Source organism: Pistacia vera, unplaced genomic scaffold (assembly GCF_008641045.1).
Source record: "Pistacia vera cultivar Batoury unplaced genomic scaffold, PisVer_v2 Contig32, whole genome shotgun sequence".
Lineage (NCBI taxonomy): Eukaryota > Viridiplantae > Streptophyta > Magnoliopsida > Sapindales > Anacardiaceae > Pistacia > Pistacia vera.
In genome coordinates, this window is record NW_022196135.1 from 247147 (window position 1) to 268936 (window position 21790).

At 35.3% G+C, this 21790-nt stretch overlaps 4 protein-coding genes across 10 annotated transcripts; 2 read left to right on the plus strand and 2 right to left on the minus strand.

Moving 5' to 3' along the window:
- Positions 1-2192: 2192 nt before the first annotated feature.
- Positions 2193-10076, plus strand: LOC116136746. Of its 4 annotated transcripts, none has more exons than XM_031422407.1 (9): positions 2199-2309; positions 2552-5644; positions 5734-5820; positions 6963-7115; positions 8013-8176; positions 8260-8407; positions 8746-8868; positions 8959-9046; positions 9686-10076. In XM_031422407.1, exons 2-9 carry the CDS (start codon positions 2660-2662, stop codon positions 9892-9894), a joined length of 3957 nt encoding a protein of 1318 aa, XP_031278267.1. In that variant the 5' UTR covers positions 2199-2309; positions 2552-2659; the 3' UTR covers positions 9895-10076. The 4 variants fall into 4 exon arrangements, 3 of the variants coding, with proteins under 3 accessions (XP_031278267.1, XP_031278269.1, XP_031278268.1); XM_031422409.1 differs by having other exon boundaries at positions 2200-2309; positions 2592-5644; XM_031422408.1 differs by lacking the exon at positions 2199-2309 and having other exon boundaries at positions 2412-5644.
- Positions 10077-11540: 1464 nt separating this feature from the next.
- LOC116136762 (3-ketoacyl-CoA thiolase 2, peroxisomal-like) lies at positions 11541-15284 on the plus strand. Its single transcript, XM_031422428.1, has 14 exons — positions 11541-11745; positions 11832-11908; positions 12039-12123; positions 12278-12404; positions 12653-12751; positions 12871-12938; positions 13018-13125; positions 13213-13290; positions 13381-13513; positions 13611-13707; positions 14294-14417; positions 14511-14619; positions 14910-14993; positions 15124-15284. Exons 1-14 carry the CDS (start codon positions 11653-11655, stop codon positions 15231-15233), a joined length of 1392 nt encoding a protein of 463 aa, XP_031278288.1. The 5' UTR covers positions 11541-11652; the 3' UTR covers positions 15234-15284.
- A 424-nt stretch (positions 15285-15708) lies between these two features.
- On the minus strand, positions 15709-17871 carry LOC116136763 (thioredoxin-like protein 4B). 4 transcript variants are annotated; one of them, XM_031422430.1, is made up of 5 exons: positions 17517-17648; positions 17290-17447; positions 16805-16871; positions 16011-16144; positions 15709-15930 (listed from the first exon to the last, which is right to left on the minus strand). In XM_031422430.1, the coding sequence occupies exons 1-4, from the start codon at positions 17646-17648 to the stop codon at positions 16046-16048; spliced, it is 456 nt and encodes a 151-aa protein (XP_031278290.1). In that variant the 3' UTR covers positions 15709-15930; positions 16011-16045. The 4 variants fall into 4 exon arrangements, with proteins under 4 accessions (XP_031278290.1, XP_031278292.1, XP_031278289.1 ...); XM_031422432.1 differs by having other exon boundaries at positions 15713-16144; positions 17541-17871; XM_031422429.1 differs by having other exon boundaries at positions 15713-16144; positions 17517-17871.
- Positions 17872-18500: 629 nt separating this feature from the next.
- Positions 18501-21346, minus strand: LOC116136777 (sm-like protein LSM5). The gene is made up of 4 exons (XM_031422451.1): positions 21173-21346; positions 20965-21088; positions 19099-19171; positions 18501-18847 (listed from the first exon to the last, which is right to left on the minus strand). Exons 1-4 carry the CDS (start codon positions 21204-21206, stop codon positions 18815-18817), a joined length of 264 nt encoding a protein of 87 aa, XP_031278311.1. The 5' UTR covers positions 21207-21346; the 3' UTR covers positions 18501-18814.
- Between the last annotated feature and the right edge of the window lie 444 nt (positions 21347-21790).

Sequence of the window (21790 nt, forward strand, 5' to 3'; positions counted from 1 at the left end):
TATTTTTGAATCCCTAATTCCTCCATATCATCTTCCATAAGCAATGACTGGAAAATCAACTTTATATATAAATTATAGTAGTACTTTTCTTAGATATCACAATTACCTTTTCTCAATGGCATTATTTGTGTCCAGCTGTTCCTCTTGCAGTTGGAAATGGAATTCCTTTGAAATTTCGTTTCTAGTGAGGAAATTTGAAAAAATAAAATAAATACATATTGAGAACAATAAAAATCTTAATTACATGGGCATAGAATAGAGTTTAATATATTTTATTCTGAATAAATCTTTATCATTGTTGCGTATCTTTTTCGCTTTTATTAATGTCAACTTGACATGATAAATCACATTAATGGAAGATCTTTATACTTCATAATAATTTTAACGCTCCAGTAGTTTATTTCTTGGTACTTTATTATCATTGGACTTTGTTAAATTTCATATCAACACCATGTCAAATTGAAAACTATATGATATATTGATACTATGATATTATCCAAAATTCATAATGATTATAAATTCTGTCCCACCAATTAAAACCAAAGGACTTTTCACTAGCCTTCAACACTAGTACTGATGAAGTTGTATACAGCATATGTTTTTTTCATTTATTTAAATTATTTTCGGATTCAATTAATACAAAAATTAACAATTATTTAGACTTAGTCAAATAATTGTAAATACTTTCCAGTAGCATAAAAGAATTCGAAAGAAAATTTTGCGGTTCATATTATTCAAGTTCAACACAAAGTATTTTCTCCGTAGTAACGCTACGCAATTATTGTAGCCGTCCATTTCCAACGCAACAATGGGTGGATTAACCACACCACGCGAGAAAACAGAAGAAACCGAAACAGTAAACCAAGTAGTGGACTGTGATGGCATGGAATTGTAGGCAGTCAAGTCAAGTCATGAAGACGTGTAGTTGTGTCGCACTCTGTGCCAAAATATTTCGGATGCACATATTGCCCTAGAGGAAACGTCGATGCCGACTCATGGAGTGCTAGCTGTTTCGACAATCATGACCGTCCACTTGGAGTATGGCCAGTAACCGTCTTAATTGATTTTAAGTGAGCTCTCTTGGAGTCTTCGTCTTGGTGAAACAAAGACACGCACACGTGTAACACTATGCAGACTTTGCCAACTTGTCGATGCCAGAAGGCCCAATACAAAACAAACTGTAGGCTTACTTGTAACTAATTTTATTTTTTACCGTATGCTTATTTTATATTTGACTAAAGTATTTTAAATTAAAAATGATAAAAGATGACTTTCACATTACCAAACTGAATAGTTTATCTTCTGTCTAACAAATCTTTTGATAAGAAAAGTAGAAAACAAAGATAATATTCTAAATTATCTTAAATTTAGTAGATTTATGTTCGAATATGCATAATTTTTTGAGCCAAACTAAACCTGTGATATTTCTAATGTCAAGTCGTGATCCGTGAACTACTTGGGCCCTATATGACAAAAACGAATTAACTAACAATAACAAATTCGCAAATCAAATGGCTAGGATTACTCAACTAGACGTACTCAACAAACACATGGTTAAGAAGTTTACACATAAAATCAGGAATCAAGATCATATAGGTTTTACCAATTTATTGGTTTATGGGATTAAGGTTGAAGATGCCAACTAATTAACCAACATACTTATTCAATTGAAATTCCCAAAATAATAATGATAATTCAATTAAAAAAAAAAAGGGTTTCAGAATTATTCTTCTTAACACAAAAAAACCATTCAATTAAAATTGTTATAGCATAATTTTTTTGAGGCGATACACGTAGGAGAGAGATAGGGTAAAACATTATAAAAATTGGGAAATTTAATTTTAATATAACTTAGCTCTAGTGTGGATGCCGCTTAATTCTCGGCAATGTCGCTCTCTCATGCGGAAGATTGAAGCTGCTCCAGGCTTAAGCCACGCTCTCTCTTCTCCTCTCTTCCCTTTCATTTTACCATTTTCAAAATTTCTCATCAAACCCTCTTATTTTTAATTTTTATTTGTCTATTCTCTTTCATAAGACATCGTTTAATTCAAATACAACAAGATATAAGGAGCTAAAAAGCGAGCATCGAGTATTTTTTTTTACGATCCAACTGTAATTATTGTAATTATATTCTCTTTTAGTTTGATCGATGCTTATTTCGATTTGACTTACATGTATTGAAGTCTTGCTCTGTTGTGTTGTTTATGATCTCTTCAGGTTTTGCGTTCGAAATGTTGACGGAAGATCATGCGGTACTGGCTTGATTTACGTGATTGATTTCGTGTACATGAAATCGGATCTGCTCCATGGTAATTTTTTTTTTTTTTTTTTTTTTTTTTTTTTTTGGCAAGTTTGTGAAAGGCAGACTCGTAATTGTTGTGTTTTTGTACAATAATTTGTGTGTGATTTAGGATTACTCCCTGCCGTTGTATGTTTAGAGTGAGTATACGGAGGATTCATTTTATATTTTAGGCTAAAAATTTGTTAGATTTGATTGGGATCGTGCAATTAGGTTGTAAACGAACAGTTTGTTCATTTTATTTTCTATCAGAAAGAGAGGGAGTAAGTGTTTGATATGTTGAATCAAGTAGATATGAGGAGGACCTGCTTATGTGTTGGAGAGGATAATAGCAGCTCAAGGGGCTAAGGCACTGCTCTTATGCAGCTGGATAGGCAGAGGAAGTCATCTGATGCTGCCATGACAGGTGAGGCACCTGGCCCATCTGGTCACTGGATCCAGCAAGGAGCAGCTTCTTTAGTACCAAATACAGGAAAAATCATGAATAATAATGTCTCCGTACAAACAGGAGAGGAATTCTCCATGGAGTTTCTTCAGGACCGTGTTGCAGCAAGAGGGATTCAACCTGCACCCATCATAGGTCAGAATAATGAACTGAGAATTGGACAAAACTATAATCAGAATCACCCGCAGGGGTGTGGGGATCTTGCTCGAATTCTTGGGTTCAGCAGAGAGGATTCCGAGTGTGCTTCAGATGTTTCTGGTTTGTCTGCAAAAGGGCCTGCAAAAGAGATAGAAAATGGGGTTTACAGCGATAAATTAAATAAATACCATAAGGAAGATGGCAATAATGGACATGGAGCGAGAAGAGCTTTTGGTGAATTAAATGGTAATCAAGTGGCTGGTGTGGGACCAATTTCTCCACCCACTTTTGTCTTAGAGTCTTCTCGTGGCAACAACTTTAATGGGCCAGGAGTTCCGGATGAATCTCCAGCTGGGAAGATGAAATTTCTCTGCAGCTTTGGTGGAAAAATATTGCCTAGGCCCAGTGATAGCAAACTCAGATATGTGGGAGGAGAGACAAAGATTATTTCCCTTAGGACAAATCTTTCTTGGGAAGAACTTGTGAAAAAAACTTTGGGTATTTGCAACCAACCCCACTCAATCAAGTACCAGCTCCCAGGTGAGGATCTTGATGCCCTTATATCCGTTTCTTCAGATGAGGACCTTCAGAATATGATAGAGGAATATCGTGGGATTGAAAGGCTTGAGGGTTCTCAAAGACTTCGGTTATTTTTGATTCCCTTGAGTGAATCTGAAAAACTATCTTCCCTCGAAGCAAGTACTATTCTGCACAACAGTTCTGACTACCAATATGTTGTTGCTGTGAATGGCATACTGGAACCCAGTACTAGGAAAAACTCTGGTGGGCAGAGTTTAGCAAATGAGACAAGTCAACTGGGAACTGATTTGAATCGCAATCCAAGCTTCCACAAACATTCTCCAGCTGCCCCATTACCTTTGGAAATTAATGGTGGTTTTGGTGACTCATATCTGACTCAATTCATTAATGAACCCCAACCTCCCAATCAGTCATCTCCCATCTATCTAGTTCCTCTGCAGAGTGGAGATTCCAAGAGTGTTCCTATGCAATTGCAAGGCAATAACTCCAGCGTTGATAGCAGTAGTTCCTTCATTACCGCCCAATTACAACCTGAGGACACAAGCACCGACACTGGTAGTGGTAGATATCCTTCCTTTGAGCCAGCAACTTTGGTAAGCTATCATCATGCCTACAAACAGATGGATGCCAACCAGCCAGACCAAATCCAAGGAGTACAACTTCCCAACCACAATTCCAAAAAAGGATTTGCAAATCCTTCAACTTTGGATCCAAACGACAATGATCTCAATGGTTTCTCTTATGAGAAGCCTATGCCTAAGGAAAGAACATTCCACTCAGAAAAGCCTGTCTCACGCCCAGGTAATCCTATTGGCTTGTTGTCAGGATCTATTGACTTTACTGATCCTCATCAAGGCATGTCACATGCATATTCTGATTCAAAGCTGAATGCGTATGGAGGGGGCTCTGCGTACTGTTCACTAGAAGGAATGAGCCCATTATCCCCCTTGAACTTTGCAAAAATACAATTGCCTTCACTGCCAGTTTCCAATGTCTTGCAAGAAAAACCAATGCAACGGTACGAGAGCACTGATCTTTTGCATCCAAAAGTACAGAATAATTTACTGGATATTGGGTCTACTGGATCACAGATAGATGTGCTGCCGTGTTTCCCTCTAGAATCAGCCTGCAGGAAGAAACCTATTTCTAAGCTTACCAATGACACCAGAGACAAGCGGCAAACAACTAATGATGCCATGAACAATGATTTCACGAAATCAAACCATTTTGATGAAAATTCTTCAACTCTGGAAACAAGGAAGATGGTAGATGAAAGAGATCTATTTTTGCATCAAGGTGGAAACTTTTTCAAGGGAAGACCACCTGCTAACAGTTTGGAGCACATGAACAATTTTCCTAATGACGATTGCCACCAAACTAATGCATCTGGTGTTGATACATTTTCATGGGAAATGCAATTGTCTGGGGGTATGCATCCTACATCCTCGGCTATTGGTCCCAAACCCTTTGTAAACATTGTGAGGGAGCACCCCACAAACTTTGAACTTGACAAGCCTCTATCTGATCACATTGTTGTGGACCAAACTGCAAAAGATCAGCATTGTGATTTGACTGGTGCAATGATAGGACAAGGAAGCAATGCTCCATGTACTGAAAACTCTGAAGTTGCAGGCTTATTTCCGAAAATCAGACTGGCCTCTTCTGATGGAGGTCCTCTGGCTGATCCTGTTCCTGAATTATCCAGTGGTCTAGTTTTCTGTGAACAAAGACAGCTGCAACCTGCGGTATTTCAAAATAGTACTGGTCCTGGAGAACCTGATCTAAAAGTTTCTGCAGATTTATCCCCGTCTCCAGTTCACTATGATGCTGGTCCAAGCTCACACTTGCATAACAGTGACCTCCACACGGTGTTGCAGAAGCCAACCATAGATGTTTCTTTGAAGAGAGAGGTTTCCCCCATTGACGGAGATTTTATATACTACCCAGACCAGAAGGTTGAGAAGTTGGGATTTGAAGAATATGTTTCTAAGAAGTCAAATGTAGCAGATGTTGCATTGATCCAAACAAACCCGGCAATTGACAATGAAGATCGAAAGCGGCTGGAGTCAGTGGTTCTTGTGGAAGATGTGACCGATAGTGTGCTCTCTTCTTTTCAATCTTTACCTGCAGTTGACCCTCATGTTGCAGATGCAACTGGCAGTGGTATTGTATCCCCTAATGCAACAGAGTCAGATAGTCCCATTCCAGGATCTGAGTCTGAGGTATCATTGATTGAATTATTTACTAGTCTTAGGTTTTATAAAATATGCATATATTTGTAGGTTTGAGTTGCTACATAATTGTTTTATAGGATTCTAAAGCTGATTATCGAGACAAGAATGAATCTCTTACTGATGCAATGATAGCTGAAATGGAAGCCAGCATTTACGGCTTGCAGGTTCTATGTTAATTTTTTATATCTTCTTAATATGCTTTTATCATATTATCAATGCGCTTGGAAGCTAAAATGTGGTTCAAACCTTAAATGTTCTGTCATGACCTACTTATTGAGAGTTGATGTTTAGTTTGGAGAAATAGTAGGTCTTTTTGACGAGAATGAGTACTTTTTCTTTTTGAGTCTCTGAATTGCCTGTTAAAGTTGATTAATTGATCTCCTTCTAGTGCACCATCTTCCTGCTGTCAGTTTTGAACAGTAACAGATTGATTTTAACTTAACCTCTCTTATGCCTCCAAACTTGTCACTGTTATAACTAAAATATAAACAATAACCTGTATTCCTTATGCTTAATTAATTGAGTTAAAGGAATTTGAGTGGTATGATTTAGATAGTGAAACTATCAAGTGCTTTATTTTGTGTATCTATGTCAAGCTAACCTAGTATTAAGATGATTTATAATTTATGAAGTTGAGTCCAAACAATCTTGATATAGATAATGGGTTATATTAATGGACAAAAAGCATCAAATTGTGGGGTTGACTTGGCATTCCAACCAATAATAACACTGGTGTTGTGTGCTATTCTAGTATGCATGAGGCTACATAAAGTAGAATTGCTATTAATGTGTAAATTTCAGTCCCTATTGGTAGTTTGCACAATCAGTCCTCCCCTGGTTGGATGACACCGTTTTGACTGGAATCTGTCAAAATTCTAGCTCTGTACCACATTAATCATGATTATTTGTAGGCTTTTAAGTGCACCTAGCCACACACAATCCCATATGCAATTGCGCAAAACACATGTTCACCATCATTTTTTTTTTTCTGAAGATCTTTACTTCATATGATCAGGCTTGTAAGAGTTCAAACTTCCAATAATTATCTTCTAGTTGATACTCTCTTCGTAATTTTTAGAACTAGAAATATCCTAAGTTTACTAAGTCAGCCCCAACCATACCTAATAAGATAGGAGTTTTGTGTTTACTGTGATGGTTCGTTTACCTACTCAGCGGTTGGTTGTTAAAAAATGTTTTAAGATGTTGTATTATTTACGGATTAATGACCAGCTTCCTGTCAATTTATTTCTTATCTTGCTTCTTAATCAATCTGTATGTAAGGCTAAAGTTTTTGATGCTGATACAGATTATAAGGAATGTTGATCTTGAAGAGCTACGAGAGCTTGGATCTGGTACTTATGGAACTGTCTATCATGGAAAATGGCGGGGAACAGATGTTGCTATAAAGAGAATTAAAAAGAACTGCTTTGCTGGGAGATCATCAGAGCAAGAACGGCTGGTGGGTTCCGACGCATTTTCATCCCAGTACCTTTTCTATTTAAAACTTTAAATACTTAGTATTTAAGAAATTTAAAACAGTTTTGTAACAATTTGGGCCATAGATTCTAGAATATATTTGCAGTCCAAGGGTCATATGAGTCATTTTCTAGTCTAACAATCAAATTCTGACCGCCCTGAGCACACTGTTTAGATTCAAGCCTTAGGAGCGTTACTGCATGCAAAGATGCTATAATAACCATTCCTCCTTAAAAAAAAAAAAAAAAAGGGAGAGAGAGAGAGAAAGTGTAATAGATTTGGTGCAACTAATCATCGTTACAATTTTTTTAGTTAGAGTTCTAGATAGAATGCAAAAGCAAAAGAAATAGCCAGGTGCAAGGAATGCCCAAGATTAGGGAATATGTGAAAGAATGGTTGAATCCGACTTTGAAATGAGAATAAGAAGAATCAGAAGATTAAAATGAACACACCAAAATTCAACTGAGATATTGAAGTTTTTCTTTATCTACCAGTACTTGTGTATGTTTAGTTGCTATAGTAAAAAATAGAACAAAGAGGTAACCTTCTTTCTGTGATAATAAAGATTTCCTCTATACCAACCGTTAAAAGTTTTAAGTAATATCGGTCATTTCCTGTTTGCTTAAATATTTTGGATTATTGGTGTATCAATATGGTACATCTCTAATCTTTTAATTAAATTGTATTTGGCATTTCTTTGCATCCACGTGATAAGTCTGTTGATAAAATATAGCCATGTATGTGAAATTTTTTAAAAATTATTGTTGTACACTTTTTTATTATTTTAAGTTTTCAGGTTTACTAATGGTATTAAATGCTGTTCGTTTTTTAATTGTTATTGTCACCTGCATGTGATGTTGATGAATATTTGGTTGTACAGACCAAAGACTTCTGGAGAGAGGCACAGATCTTGTCAAATCTTCATCATCCTAATGTCGTTGCATTTTATGGGGTAGTACCAGATGGAACTGGAGGAACCTTGGCCACCGTAACTGAATTTATGGTCAATGGATCGCTTAGGCATGTCCTGCTTAAGAAGGATAGGTAATTCTGCTTCTATATCTTAAATTTAATTAGCTTTCATTTGTTTGTTAATGCTATTACTGGTTTTTGGAATTCTTATGCAGATCACTTGATCGTCGTAAAAAGCTTATTGTTGCCATGGATGCAGCTTTTGGCATGGAATACTTGCATTCAAAAAACATCGTCCATTTTGATCTGAAATGTGACAATTTGTTGGTAAATTTGAGGGATCCACAACGACCCATATGCAAGGTAAAACTTAACTAATTGTAGTCTGTTTTCATGCAAAACTATTGATTATGCTTTCTATGTGCGCTATGATTCTATCGGCTCTGAAAGCCCACACTGAAGAACAACAAAACTTCAAAGCAGAAGAGAGTATTTCCATTTCAAGATGGTTTTGTAAATACTTGAGGCAGAAATCAATTTCCTGAAAACCATTTGTTCAATATTACGCTGAAGTATAATCTAATAGATACTAAATTGGAGGAACTTTGTTGGGGGAAACACCTGTCCCCCACTTTAGTTTTCAATTTTATTGTTTGTATTCTTCAATTTCAAGATTGGTCACAGTATGTTGTTTTCTGCAGGTTGGAGATTTTGGATTATCAAGAATCAAAAGGAATACTTTGGTATCAGGTGGTGTACGAGGAACGCTCCCATGGATGGCACCTGAACTATTAAATGGTAGCAGTAGCCGGGTTTCTGAGAAGGTTAGTTAAATCCTACAAAATATGTCTCCTCGTAAAAGCAGTAAATGTTTCATGGTAAAGCAGTGTACAATAAGATATTCTATTTGACAGGTTGATGTTTTCTCATTTGGCATTTCGATGTGGGAAATCTTGACTGGTGAGGAACCTTATGCAGATATGCATTGTGGTGCTATTATTGGTAAGTTTGTCATTGACCTCATTATTATAAAATTCCAAAATCATATACATATTGTTTTTGGGGAAGAAATATGAACAGTTATGCTATCATAACAGTTCATATTTGATTTTTTTTTTTTTTTTCTTTCTTATTTAAAGTGTGCAATAGAATTATTTTCGAAATCTCCGAATGATAATGGAACTGAAGCAATAAGTTGTGTTGTCATAGAATTCAAGGGAACCAATTAATCTATTTATTTGGTGCCTGAAACATGATGAAACCACCTTTTTTCTCCTTTATGTTCGGTTTCATAGCATCACAAGACTTCTACTTCACGCTGTGCTTGCACTTGTTTGGTAAGCTACAAGGAAGTCATTGGTAGGCAGATATGAAGAAGATTACTTCTTGTTTAATAAAAACATTTTTTTTCCCCGACACCCTTATTCCAATCTCCCTAGTATGGGTAACATTGAATTTGTAGGCTTCTTATACCTACATGAGATCCACTAACTAAGAAGCTAATATTATTGAACCCTAATATTATTTTCAATTAATATTTACTTTCTATTCTTTCCACCGTTTAGATATGAAATATGTGCTACTCTCTTATCTGTTTTGTTAAACTTTTGTTTGCTGATCTGTTTTGTGAACTCTGTGAAGGTGGGATTTTGAAGAATACACTTCGACCAACTATACCTGAACGCTGTGACCCTGAATGGAGGAAGCTGATGGAAGATTGTTGGTCACCAGATCCTGAAGCGAGACCATCATTTACTGAGATAACAAACAGGTTGCGATCTATGTCAATGGCACTTCAGGCAAAGGGACAGAATAGCCAATCAAGACAGACGAAGCCTAATGTTTCCTAATGAAAGATGTACATGAACCTGAACCTGCTTCAAACTTCAGGTACAGGGACTCTTTTTGTATCATCAATAGAAAGCCCTTACGATTGGGGATCACAGCTTCTGAGGGTGAGCATGATAAGAGCTTTTGGCGTACTGTTTCTTTTTCTTCCTACTTCTGTTAATAGAAATATCTTTATTTTTTATTCTTTTTTGTAAAGAAAGAAAAAGAAAAAGGAAAAAAAAAAAAAAAAACAGCTAAGATCATAGTAATAGGCGATGAAGGGTGCATTTACAGTTCTCTGATTAGTTTACTATGATGTTTTTGCCGGGAAAATTGGGTTTTGTTTGTAATTTTTGTATATACAGATGTTAAAATGGAGTAGTTATGGATATATATCTTATTAGTTTACCATGCGGCAACAAAAGGTTCTTTCTCTTTCTGATTCCAATTTTGTTTTTTCTCTTTTATTCTGAACCTTTTATATATATTTTTTTTAACTTTTTTTAATTATTAAGAAATCAGTTGCTTTGAAACTTCTACCCAAGAGGGATCCTTTTTTCAATGAAGGCGCTTTGGTTTCCTTGGATTGCCTAATGAAAATACTCAAGTTTCAAAACCTTTTTCATTTCAACGTTAAAATGGATTAATAATAATAAAAAAAAAAAAGTTTATATGTATATATAATTTTTAGAGGTTTTCACAAGTCATTTGCACACTGAAAATAACATGCTTCTTCCAAAAAGTTCCAATTCTTTAATTAAAAAAAAAAAATGTAGACTAATCTGAGAAAGAACATTGAAGTAACGAAGTTACAAGGAAGCCATCGGTCAAATTAGAAAAAGAATGATGGCTCTAAGAGTTAGAAGAAAATTGAATGATTAAACAAGACTTTCCAAGTTGAATTCACACATGAAATATTATTGAAAATATTCCACCACCACCATTACAACAACACCTTTCTTGGCGGTATTCCACAACTTGCTTAAATTTAATTAAAAAATAAATCCAACAAATGGTGAAATGTCAATCAGGTCCTTTTTTACTTTTTACAATATCATATCTCTTAGACAAATGGTGGGTGTAATTATTTTTGTTATTTTTTCTAATAACACTGAGTTTTGTCTATTACACTTGCGTCAGTCTCGCTGCTTGTGAAAATAAGAGTAATATTACATTTACAAAGAAATTTTACAAAGATCTTCGTATAAAAGGATGTGATAAAAAATGAATGAAAGAATAAATTTAATGAGTTTCACTTTTTGTTTTACTTTTTTATTTATTTTTTACTACCTTATTTTGTATAAAAATCTTCATAAGACTTTTTTGTAAGTATAATATTATTAGTAAAAAAATTGGGGCCAATTGACGAAATTCTTACTAGTATAAATTGTTATAAAATAACTATCCAGTATAGTTATTTTAATACATTTTTTTTTTTTCTCAAATTTCAAATAATTTTATAATTATTCAGAATTATGAATAAAAAACTAACCAATCATATCATATAGGAAGAGTTCGAAGTAGCAAAATGTGGACGGTACGGGGCCCTCAGGGCTCGGACTCATGTGGAAATCGTGGACAAAAACGTGACTTGGATATTTCTATACGTGATTTGTGTTTGGGTCAACTTTCTTAGGTCTTTTTCTTCACTACATTTTCCTAGAAATTTTTCACTGGATCACTTTATTTTGCTCTGCTCCTCCATAAATACCACAACTCAACCACATAACATTATTACATTTCAAATACATTACATTATAAAACTTGAAGAGTGAGAGATGGAGAGAGCTCTCAACAGACAGAAAATTCTGCTTCAACATTTACTGCCACCTTCTTCTGCTTCACAAATCAATGAATCAGATGCTCTATCTGTAAGTTTAACTGATCTCTGTTTTTTTTCAAGGTTTTTTTTTTTTTCAACTTCCTGTCCTGAGATTTTTTTTTTTTTTTAATTAAGGCGTCTACCTGTGCGGCTGGGGACAGTGCTGCATATCATAGGAAGGCTGCTTTTGGAGATGATGTAGTGATTGTTGCGTATGTTTAATGTTTTGTCAAAAATTGGATATTGGCCTGTTAATTAAATTGAGATATGGTTTTGAGTCTTTTGTAACTCAATTTCACTAGTGACTAGTATTGATTTTGCTGCAATAATTGTACCGAACAGTGCATATCGAACTGCTATTTGCAAGGCGAAGCGCGGAGGCTTCAAGGATACCCTCGCAGATGATTTATTTGCGCCCGTTCTTAAGGTTTGATTGATGCCTATGCCTTTAATTTAATTGTCTCGAAAGGAATTTGTTAATAAACTTACTAACAAATGCCTTTAATATCACTTTGGGCAAAATTTCTCTAGCATTCATGCTTTCTTTGATAATATATGTTAAGGATACATATTCTTTGCAGGCATTGATAGAAAAAACAAAGTTGAACCCAAGTGAAATCGGAGACATAGTTGTTGGTACTGTTTTGGCGCCAGGCTCAATAAGAGCTACTGAGTGTCGGATGGCAGCGTTCTATGCTGGTATTCCTGGTATGCTTTTCATTTGTAGCATATGATTATGCAATTTGATCATATTAAACGGAGTCATTGCCAAAAGTTTCTAATTTTGATAAATTAATATTAAAAAGAAAGAAATCTATTATTTGAATGCTTCTAATACACATGATTAAATATGATGTCAAGACCAAGACAGAATGGTTTCCTTTACATGTAGTGTTTATTAATTTCTTTTTAAATTCTTATTTGCTCTTGGGACGCAATATATCTGTTTCAAACAGAAACGGTACCCATCAGAACTGTCAACAGGCAGTGTTCATCAGGCTTACAGGCTGTTGCTGATGTTGCTGTTGCTATAAAAGCTGGACTGTATGACATTGGTAAGAGTAATTTTAATGTGTTACTTTCTTTATTTCCCTTCATGGGCTCGTGAAAATGATTCTGGAGTGCGTATAACGACCTTTGTCTTTGGTCTTAACCTACTTTGCTTCAATTGCAGGTATTGGGGCTGGATTGGAGTGTATGACCCAGGATGCTATTGGCAGAGTTCCCAAAGTTAACCCAAGAGTATATTCAAAGTGTAGTCGCTATTGAATTGTGTTTAATTTTGAAATGGGTCCTTCAAGTGAATTTGTACTGTAAACAGGTAGACAGCTTTGCTCAAGCCCGAGATTGTCTTCTTCCAATGGGTATTACTTCTGAAAATGTTGCACAGCGTTATGGTGTGACACGGCAAGAGCAAGACCTGGCTTCTGTGAGTCTATAGAACCTTTATTGCATTATTGACTCTTGACGCGAACATATTGTTTAATAGCTTAATACCTTAAATTTGTGAGAATAGATTGAATCTCATAGGCGTGCTGCTGCTGCAACTGCATCTGGTAAATTTAAAGATGAAATTATCCCAGTTCATACTAAGGTAAATTTTGTGTTGAATATCCATGCACAGAATATTTTTTTATATATTTATTAATTAATTCGTTGCATAACTGATAAACATTGTATTCAGATTGTGGATCCAAAAACTGGAAAAGAGAAGCCTGTCACAATTTCTGTGGATGATGGTATCCGACCCAACACAAGCATGGCAGATCTAGCAAAGCTGAAGCCTGCATTTAAAAAGGATGGGGCCACAACTGCTGGTATTTAAATCATAAAACTTACGAAGTTTGTCTGTCAAAATTTGGATCAGCAGAATCATACATTCCAACTGAAATTTATCTGAAAACTGTATCATAGGGAATGCTAGCCAAGTGAGTGATGGAGCTGGAGCAGTCCTCCTTATGAAGAGAAGTTTGGCCATGCAGAAGGGACTACCAATCCTTGGTGTGTTCAGGTCAGATCTAGTTATATTAATAGGATTGACTTGCCCTACATTAAATATGCATTGACTAGGAACCATAGGATCTAAGTTTAGGGCCTTTACTTTTTTGCCTCTTATGTTGTGTGACAAGGTTTGATGTTTAGCATGTTCTTTTATGAAGTTCTTTCCCCTATCTGCATGCCATAATTATACACACAAATACAAAATAAAAGGGTTGATCATTCAATTGCTTCCCTCTATCAACTAGCCTAAACAAAATGAGCATGGTTCAATTGGTATCAAAAGCTTCCGAAGTATAGTATGGAAATTTTAGAGGAGATGATAGAGACCAACATTGACATATTGAAATAATCAACGGAATGGTAACCATGTCAGCACTGATTAAATGGTTACTCTAAGCAAACTCTGATTTGGGATGTAGAGCAAAATAGGCAGGATATTACGTGGGATATGTGCAGATATAAGTTTTGATTAAAAGCTATTACACTGTTTTGCTTCAGGAGCTTGATATAACATGTTGGATGATTTCTTTCTGAATGTAGTTTTCTACAGAAATTCACATTCTTAGACCTTACAATGCAATGCGCATTCCTTGCAGAAGTTTTGCCGCTGTCGGTGTAGATCCTGCTGTCATGGGCATAGGTCCAGCTGTTGCAATACCAGCTGCAGTGAGGTCTGCAGGTCTTGAGCTTGATGATATTGACTTGTTTGAGATAAATGAGGTATTAGTTTCATATTGTTGTTCTAATTACCATGGTAAATATGTTTAGAGTTCAGAACTTTTAATCGAAGCAAATGAATGGCTCATCGTCCAGGCATTTGCATCTCAGTATGTCTATTGTTGTAAGAAACTGGAGCTAGCTCATGAAAAAGTCAATGTCAATGGAGGTGCAATCGCACTTGGGCATCCTTTGGGTGCTACTGGTAAGTTGTATGACATTTCGTATAGAAAACCTCAAAATTGTTGATTAAAGGTTGCACTGTATATCTATCCATATTGTCACTGACAACTGGAGATAATATATTAGTATGTGCACACAAGTACTTAGTATGTATATGTTTTGTGAGGCATGATCATATATTATTTTCTGGGGAGCATGACATCTGCAGTAAAAACAGTGAGCCTTTTTTGGTCATAAGAAGTTTTGATCTTATACAGTAGAACTCTTACTGTAGGTCCATAATATTAAGATGCCTACTGTTTTATGTATTAGGTGCGCGTTGTGTTGCTAGTCTGTTGAATGAGATGAAGCGTCGGGGCAAGGACTGTCGCTTTGGAGTGGTATCCATGTGCATAGGTCTCCCTCTCACTCTCTCGTATATATGAATATAAAAATATTGACCAATTTAGTTGTCTAGTCGTGTACTGAAGCATCTAAATTTTATCCTCTTAGTTCTTAATCATCTGGGCATGTATCATCAATGCAGGCTCAGGAATGGGGGCTGCAGCAGTTTTTGAAAGAGGGGACTGTGTTGATGAGTTGTGCAACGCTCGAATGGTTGAAAAGAACACTCTTTTATCTAAGGATGCTCAGTAGATACATTAGTTTGCCTCTTTCCTGTCCAAGACTGGCTTGGTTGATTACTAAAATTATCTCATAAAGGGTACCGATAGGAAACAAATAAAGCCTTTTCTGACACCAGTTAAATGACCTGGTCTCAGATGTACCGGTAATTTGAGTTATATTCAATTTGTAACTTCAAATGTAGGTTGTTATCCTGCATGACGTAATTAATTTGGGTTTTAAATAGATAAATCTCTTGTTGATTAGGATTTAACTGAGGTTGTTGGCGTAAGTATGGTTATTCACCACAAACCTATAAACTGAGTAAACCGTTCTGATTGCTTGTTTAGATATTAAACAAGTCAAACTGAACAAAAATAAATAAAACTGAATACGTATTGTTGATGTTTGAGGTTCAATCTTTGTTTCTTTTTAAAGTTTCTGGTAGTTGTTCACTTTTGTTGTTATGATAAACAATCATTTCTTTCATATTATTTTTCTTTACAATGAAATAGCTGCAATGATAAATTGTTGAAAAAGCACAAGTTGAATCAACAAAACGAAACACAAAATCTAAAGCAACAATAAAAGGTTTTATTTGTTTATTTACTTGGGTACAGACTCTGATCAGCACTAATCTTTGCTCCCCACCGGAGATGGGTGCTGTCAGCAGCTCATTTATGCAGTGGACAAATCACTGATCTAGCAATAGCAATCATCGGTATATGCCCTATGCCATAGAAACCAAATATTAGAAAGAAAAAACCATGATAATTCGCTCTGAAATCAGTATTTTGTAACATTATTGACCTAGGAACTTCATGGAGCACCAAAGTGATTAACTTCTATACATCCTTGTAAAACAACTGATATTTTGGAATGCGCTCTGGAGGTAAAGGGCAATTAACAATTAGCTTCCCTTTCATGGCTCCCCTAAATATTGCCTGCAAGAATGGGATGCAAATGTTAACATGTTAGTCGGCCTGTGCATATCATCTTGTAATATATCAACTACAATACACAAGCAACAGAACCACACACAAAAGGCTGAAAATTGATAATCCCTCGAAATAAAGTAACTTTCTTGGCTAACATATGAGTACATTCTCAACCAGAAAAGCTAATATATCCTAAATAGTAGCATACTATAATATATGCATAATGTTCTTTCCAGTGTTAATTATGCCCCAAAGATGGTGCATTGTCCTTTTGAAAATTAAATATTTTCATACAGCCAAACTTCGACACATGAATAAAGCAGGTGTTGGGAACTGGGTAATCCATTCCTATAACGTGTTTTTTTCCGAATTTGAGAGATTAAATTCAATATCTGCTAATCTTTCAGCTACTAATGACACACATAAAAAACAAAAAAAAAAACAAAAAATTAAAAAACAATAAAAAGTTTGCAGAGGTTGACCCAACAAATATTTTACATGTAATGAACTCCATTGTGTCAGTTGAAAAGAGTGTTGCATAAATTTCATGATAGCGTAAAACAGTAGAAGTACGATAGTCGATAGCCATATCCACAGAGCAAGGTACAAACTAAATTGAAGACATGTTTGAGTTTGCTAATTGCTGAGGAATGAAAGATGCCATACCTCTACAACATCAACAAAGTCTTGTTTTCTATGAAATGCACCCACCCATTTCGTGTGATCAGCAGTCCTGTATGAACAAAAAAACTAAATAAATAAATCCTATACTGTGAATTGGTAGTCTCAAAAGAAAATTTTGCCTGTTAAATACACAGAAGAAACTTGGCCCCCAACAAAAGGAGAGTAGGACCTAGTACTCTGCAAGTAGTTAATTAAGTTAGCTACACGATTTGGGAAAGCCCTTCTTAATCTGGTTTTTCATTATAAGTTTGGAATACCTTTCAAAGAAATACCTAGAGAGCGGCGTTTTTTTTATTTTTTATCAGAATAATCCCTTTAATTCAAAGAGCTTCAATTCAATATTTGGTAATTGTACTAAAAATTTCAACAATTCAATAATAGAATGTGCGTTGGTATTTCAAAAATGAAACAAGTTCATAGAAAATTAATAATAATAACGGAAAAAAACAGAGTTATACAATACAAACCCAGAATCCATCTTCATATGATGAGCATTAAAGAAGAAAACGGTTGACGGAATGAAAGTGATGTCGAAGTACTTCACATAAACTTGAATATCTTCCGAATCAATATCGACCAATGCCACGGTGGCAAACTTTGAAACATCGCGTGCCGATTTTACAAGCTACAAAGAAGAAAACATGAGAAGGATAGTGTGGAATTGAAAAGAATATAAAGAAGAAAGAGATAATACGATGTCGTCAAGCTGGAGACAGACGGCATCGGTGGAGCGACCGAAGCGGAGGATGAGAACCTTGTCGATTGTATCTCTAATGATGCTGTCTATTTCTTTCTTCTTTGTTAATGTGGTTGATAAATAATCCATCTTCAACCCACACCGATTTTAATTTGAATTTGAATTTTGAAACCCTAATATAAGGATGAGCTCTGGAGTTGTGAATTAAATGGGGGTGATGCGCCGAATGGGTTAGGATGGTGATGGATGTAAACAATGCGACCGGAAGAAGGTGAGTTGAATACGTGAGGGGTGGCCAAAACGGTGAGGGTGGGGGTGGGGGACGATGGTGAGGAGATGAGAGTGGAGGTGGGAGGTGACAGCGAGCGAAGGGGGTGGTGAAGAAGAAGAAGAAGAAATAAAGAATAAAAAGACTAGAAGAGGTAATGGAAATAAATAAAGGAAAAAAGAAAAAAAGAGGTGCTTTTATCTTTAATCCATTCACAATTTCACATAAAGAAGGGGCAGAATTGTAATTGTAGGATTTTATATTCGGTTCCCATACCCGCTTGAACCGAACCGAAAATTAGATTCAATTCAAAGCCAATCAGCCATAAACCGGTTTAGATTCGATTCGACTTATAACCGAAACCGAATTTCTAGTTCGGTTCATATAAACACCAAACCGGTTTGGGTACCGGTTTTGAACAGCACTAGTGAATTTGCCGGAAAAAAACGTAATATAATGTAATATTACGTTCCGACTCGAGCAAAGCTGTTGAGTTTTAGCCTTTAGGTTCCCTTTACTAATCAGCACCCTCTCCTAATTAAAAAAATGAAAAGGAATGCGCTACTTAAAATGTCAACAATTTTTTTATGAATTTATCAATTAAATCTAATAAATACAAATTAATCAAAGAATTAATGAATAGATTAGTTTTGTTTTGAAATTATCTGTCATATAATCAAAATGACTTTTACAGTGGAGTGAACTCATAATCATAATAATTCAGAAGTTGAAATTTTATAGATGTCCAGGGACAACTCTTCAGCAGTAACAAGACGAAGATTAAAGGATTTGTTTAAAAAAAACAAAATATTTGAAATTGTCTTTATAATAAACAGCATTTTAAATTTAAACATAATCTATCACTAACATTACAATAGAAGAATCCACCACTGTTGCCCAACACAACCATGTCACTGGAAATCATAATAAGAACTTCTCCTGGTGCACATGTCCTCATTAAAAATGAGGATATACTCCGGACCAATCACATTCAGTGAAAAATTTAAACAATTTAGATTCCACGCTCTCATTCTGGATCAGGTGAGCCACCAGGAACCAGCTGCATTGCAAACAAAATTCATATTAGTAAAGAATATAAATAAAATTTTGTCTTCCCTCCCTAATAATCTTTTCTGTCTCACCCCTTTCCCCAGGATTGCTACAAGGAATATAAGTTCCCAAACAGACAGGCAATGCCCATCATTCACAAATTATGACTTTGACGTATCTCCGACTAACACACACTAAACTGAAAACCAAAGCTATAGGAGTGCATAGACTTAGAAGAAAACCATTCACGTTAATACTCACAATAGCAATGTTGTTTCCATTAAGCAAAATCTGATCAAGCTTTGTGATCCGTCTACCTTCAGATGTGATCTCACTGTAATACGAACACAGAAGCCGGAAATTAAACAAAATTAGATATCAACACATGAAGTCTCTCAAATTATGAAAAAAAAAAAAAAAAAAACCAGTATAGATTCACATGATCATTATAAAAAATGATGTATACATGCACACAAATAGGGATTCTGGAGCAATTGAAATGGTATTAAATATGTCCCATTACTCCATTGTTCTTTCCTGTCCTTCCATAACTTATGAGATTGATTAAAAATATCCAACTTTATTCACTGAAGAAATATAAGTCTCTGTTCATTGCTTGCAGAAGCAAATAGATAATCCACTGCTATACCTAAACATATAAACTTGCTATGATTCCCATAAGTGTGAGGACGTTCAACATAGAAAATCATTTGCAAAGCCGATATTAAAGAAGACGGTGTCACACAAGAGAAACAAACAGAAGCCCCAAGCTAGAACAAAGAAAAAGAATAATACTCCAGAACATATGATTAGGAGATTTGCTCTCATTAATGTCATCAAAATCCGAGCTCGATACTAGGCTAGAAAGTTGAACTACAGCTTGCTCTCCTAACCAACCAGACAAGCATACAATCTATAATTTTTAGGGCACAGATTAAGTATCAAAGTACTCATTGAAAATCATGATGTAAATTCTGATTCAGGAATTCAGCATCTGTCATAAGAGCTGGGGATCATATCCTGTCAGCAGTTCAATCAAGATAACCTATATAAAAGTCAAAATGGGCCACCAAAGACCCCTTGAAAGCTGACCAACTCCCCACCATCCCAGATTCCCTAAAGACTGTTGCTTTGGAGTTTAACTTGACAAAGTCATCAGTTGAGGGTTGACAAGCAGAATGTGTCTGTACATCCCTAAGGGTTGAGAAAAGTATAATCCCTGATAAATGCAGATCTAAAAGCCAAAAATAGACTAATACATGCATTTCATCTTCTGCTAAAAGAAATTCTCCAAAAATTTCATTCAAAAGTAGACTTGCTTCACAATTTTATGACATAGCCAACATACCACAATGATAATTACATCTATCACCCAATCTTAAGCCAAGGAATGGAAAATCTTCCTTGTCAGCCCCAAGTATATACATGTCATTTCAAAGAGGAATTCCCACATTAATCAGGTGAATTCGCATTAATTACAAGACTAAATGGTTATCCTTGCCGTAGATAATACATGCACAAAAGAAACTTTGTTGGGTTTTCCTCCAAGTGGGAAACAACTCAACTGAGCCTTCATTTCCTACAGAAGAATTGCAAGTTTGCAACCATTTACTCTTACCACATAAACAATCTCAAATTCACAATCCAAGTTCCCCATAATCAAATAATGACTTCAAAGTTATCTAATTGTCGGCCATACAAGCAAAACATAAGCCTCTCTCACACTATTAGATACATATGCAATTTTGAGAGAGAGTGAGGGGCTTACTCCTGCCTTCACCATCTTGAGTTCCCTAACTGCTACTACGCTTTCCAAAAAAGACATCAGAATCTACATATAGTAACAAAAAATCAAATTCAACAGAATTACCTTTCACGGTTCCAGAACAGACACAAACACCAAACACAACACGAATCATTATGACAGCACCACCCAATTTCAACACATCCCTCTCCCTCAAAATATAGAAGCTCAATCACACATTAACCCCTTTCTCTAGCTCAAACCATACACAGTACAAAAGCATAAACTAAAACCCTAGAAAACCCAACTCACTCGATAAACATAAACCCTAAAACATAAACGATAACAAATAAGTATTTACAGAATGAGAAAGAGAGAAATACTATTCAGTAACGTCTTCGAGGACCATGTTGACGTAGACATCGAATCCCCTAAGAGTACCAACAAGCTCCTTGTCTCCTTTCATTATCACCCATATTTTGGACCCTATGCACCTGTCTATTAGCTCTACACCACAAACAAGTTTTTTTTTTTAATTATTTTCTCAAGAAAATTACGAGAGGAAATTGAAGGAAATGTAGATATAGGTACCTGATGGTAGGAGCTGCGAAGGATTGTTGGCCATGGCGCTAAGGACAGAAAGACTTGGCGATCGATTAAAGGGCCTTCTTCTTTTAGGCTTTTGGCTGCAGTTAGTCACTCAATTACAAGTTTCTTTTGTTTCTGTCAAATTTTTACTCTAGGATTGTCGCAACTCGCAATTTCGCTATTGCACGTGATTATATATATAACCTCTCTCCAATCATAATGTTAACACCTATTAAACTTATTAAAATAAAAAAGATATAACTTAATTGGGGCACGTAATAACAATTTTTTTTTTATTTTTTTTTTTATAATTAATAGTACAATACAACTTCTTTATAGTCATAATATTGAGACCAATTAAATTTATTACTATAAGAATGTTATAATTTAATAGAAATATAGTTACAAGAATTATTGTTTTGATTTCTTATTTTATAATTTATATTTTAGTAGTATTATGATTTCAACTCATTGTTTTAGTAATATTAGAATAGTACAGAAATAGATATTAAAGAGTCACTGTAAAATTGAGTGATCAGATTTGATAACTTCACTACCCTAATCAAATGGATATTAATGTCTTCCTCAATCATCCAAATGAGCAACATGTCGTATATGTTT

Coding starts and splice junctions, on each gene's coding strand:
- LOC116136746 (XM_031422407.1), top strand. CDS start 2,660: ATGCAGCTGGATAGGCAGAGGAAGTCATCTGATGCTGCCATGACAGGT. Junction 5,645..5,733: donor TTCCAGGATCTGAGTCTGAG/GTATCATTGATT, acceptor ATTGTTTTATAG/GATTCTAAAGCTGATTATCG. Junction 8,869..8,958: donor GTAGCCGGGTTTCTGAGAAG/GTTAGTTAAATC, acceptor TCTATTTGACAG/GTTGATGTTTTCTCATTTGG.
- LOC116136762 (XM_031422428.1), top strand. CDS start 11,653: ATGGAGAGAGCTCTCAACAGACAGAAAATTCTGCTTCAACATTTACTG. Junction 11,909..12,038: donor GATGATGTAGTGATTGTTGC/GTATGTTTAATG, acceptor TGTACCGAACAG/TGCATATCGAACTGCTATTT. Junction 14,620..14,909: donor GCATCCTTTGGGTGCTACTG/GTAAGTTGTATG, acceptor TTTATGTATTAG/GTGCGCGTTGTGTTGCTAGT.
- LOC116136763 (XM_031422430.1), bottom strand. CDS start 17,648: ATGGATTATTTATCAACCACATTAACAAAGAAGAAAGAAATAGACAGC. Junction 16,872..17,289: donor CATATGAAGATGGATTCTGG/GTTTGTATTGTA, acceptor TTGTTCATACAG/GACTGCTGATCACACGAAAT. Junction 16,145..16,804: donor ACTTTGTTGATGTTGTAGAG/GTATGGCATCTT, acceptor CCATTCTTGCAG/GCAATATTTAGGGGAGCCAT.
- LOC116136777 (XM_031422451.1), bottom strand. CDS start 21,206: ATGGCCAACAATCCTTCGCAGCTCCTACCATCAG. Junction 21,089..21,172: donor TTCGCAGCTCCTACCATCAG/GTACCTATATCT, acceptor TTTGTGGTGTAG/AGCTAATAGACAGGTGCATA. Junction 18,848..19,098: donor ATGGAAACAACATTGCTATT/GTGAGTATTAAC, acceptor TTTGCAATGCAG/CTGGTTCCTGGTGGCTCACC.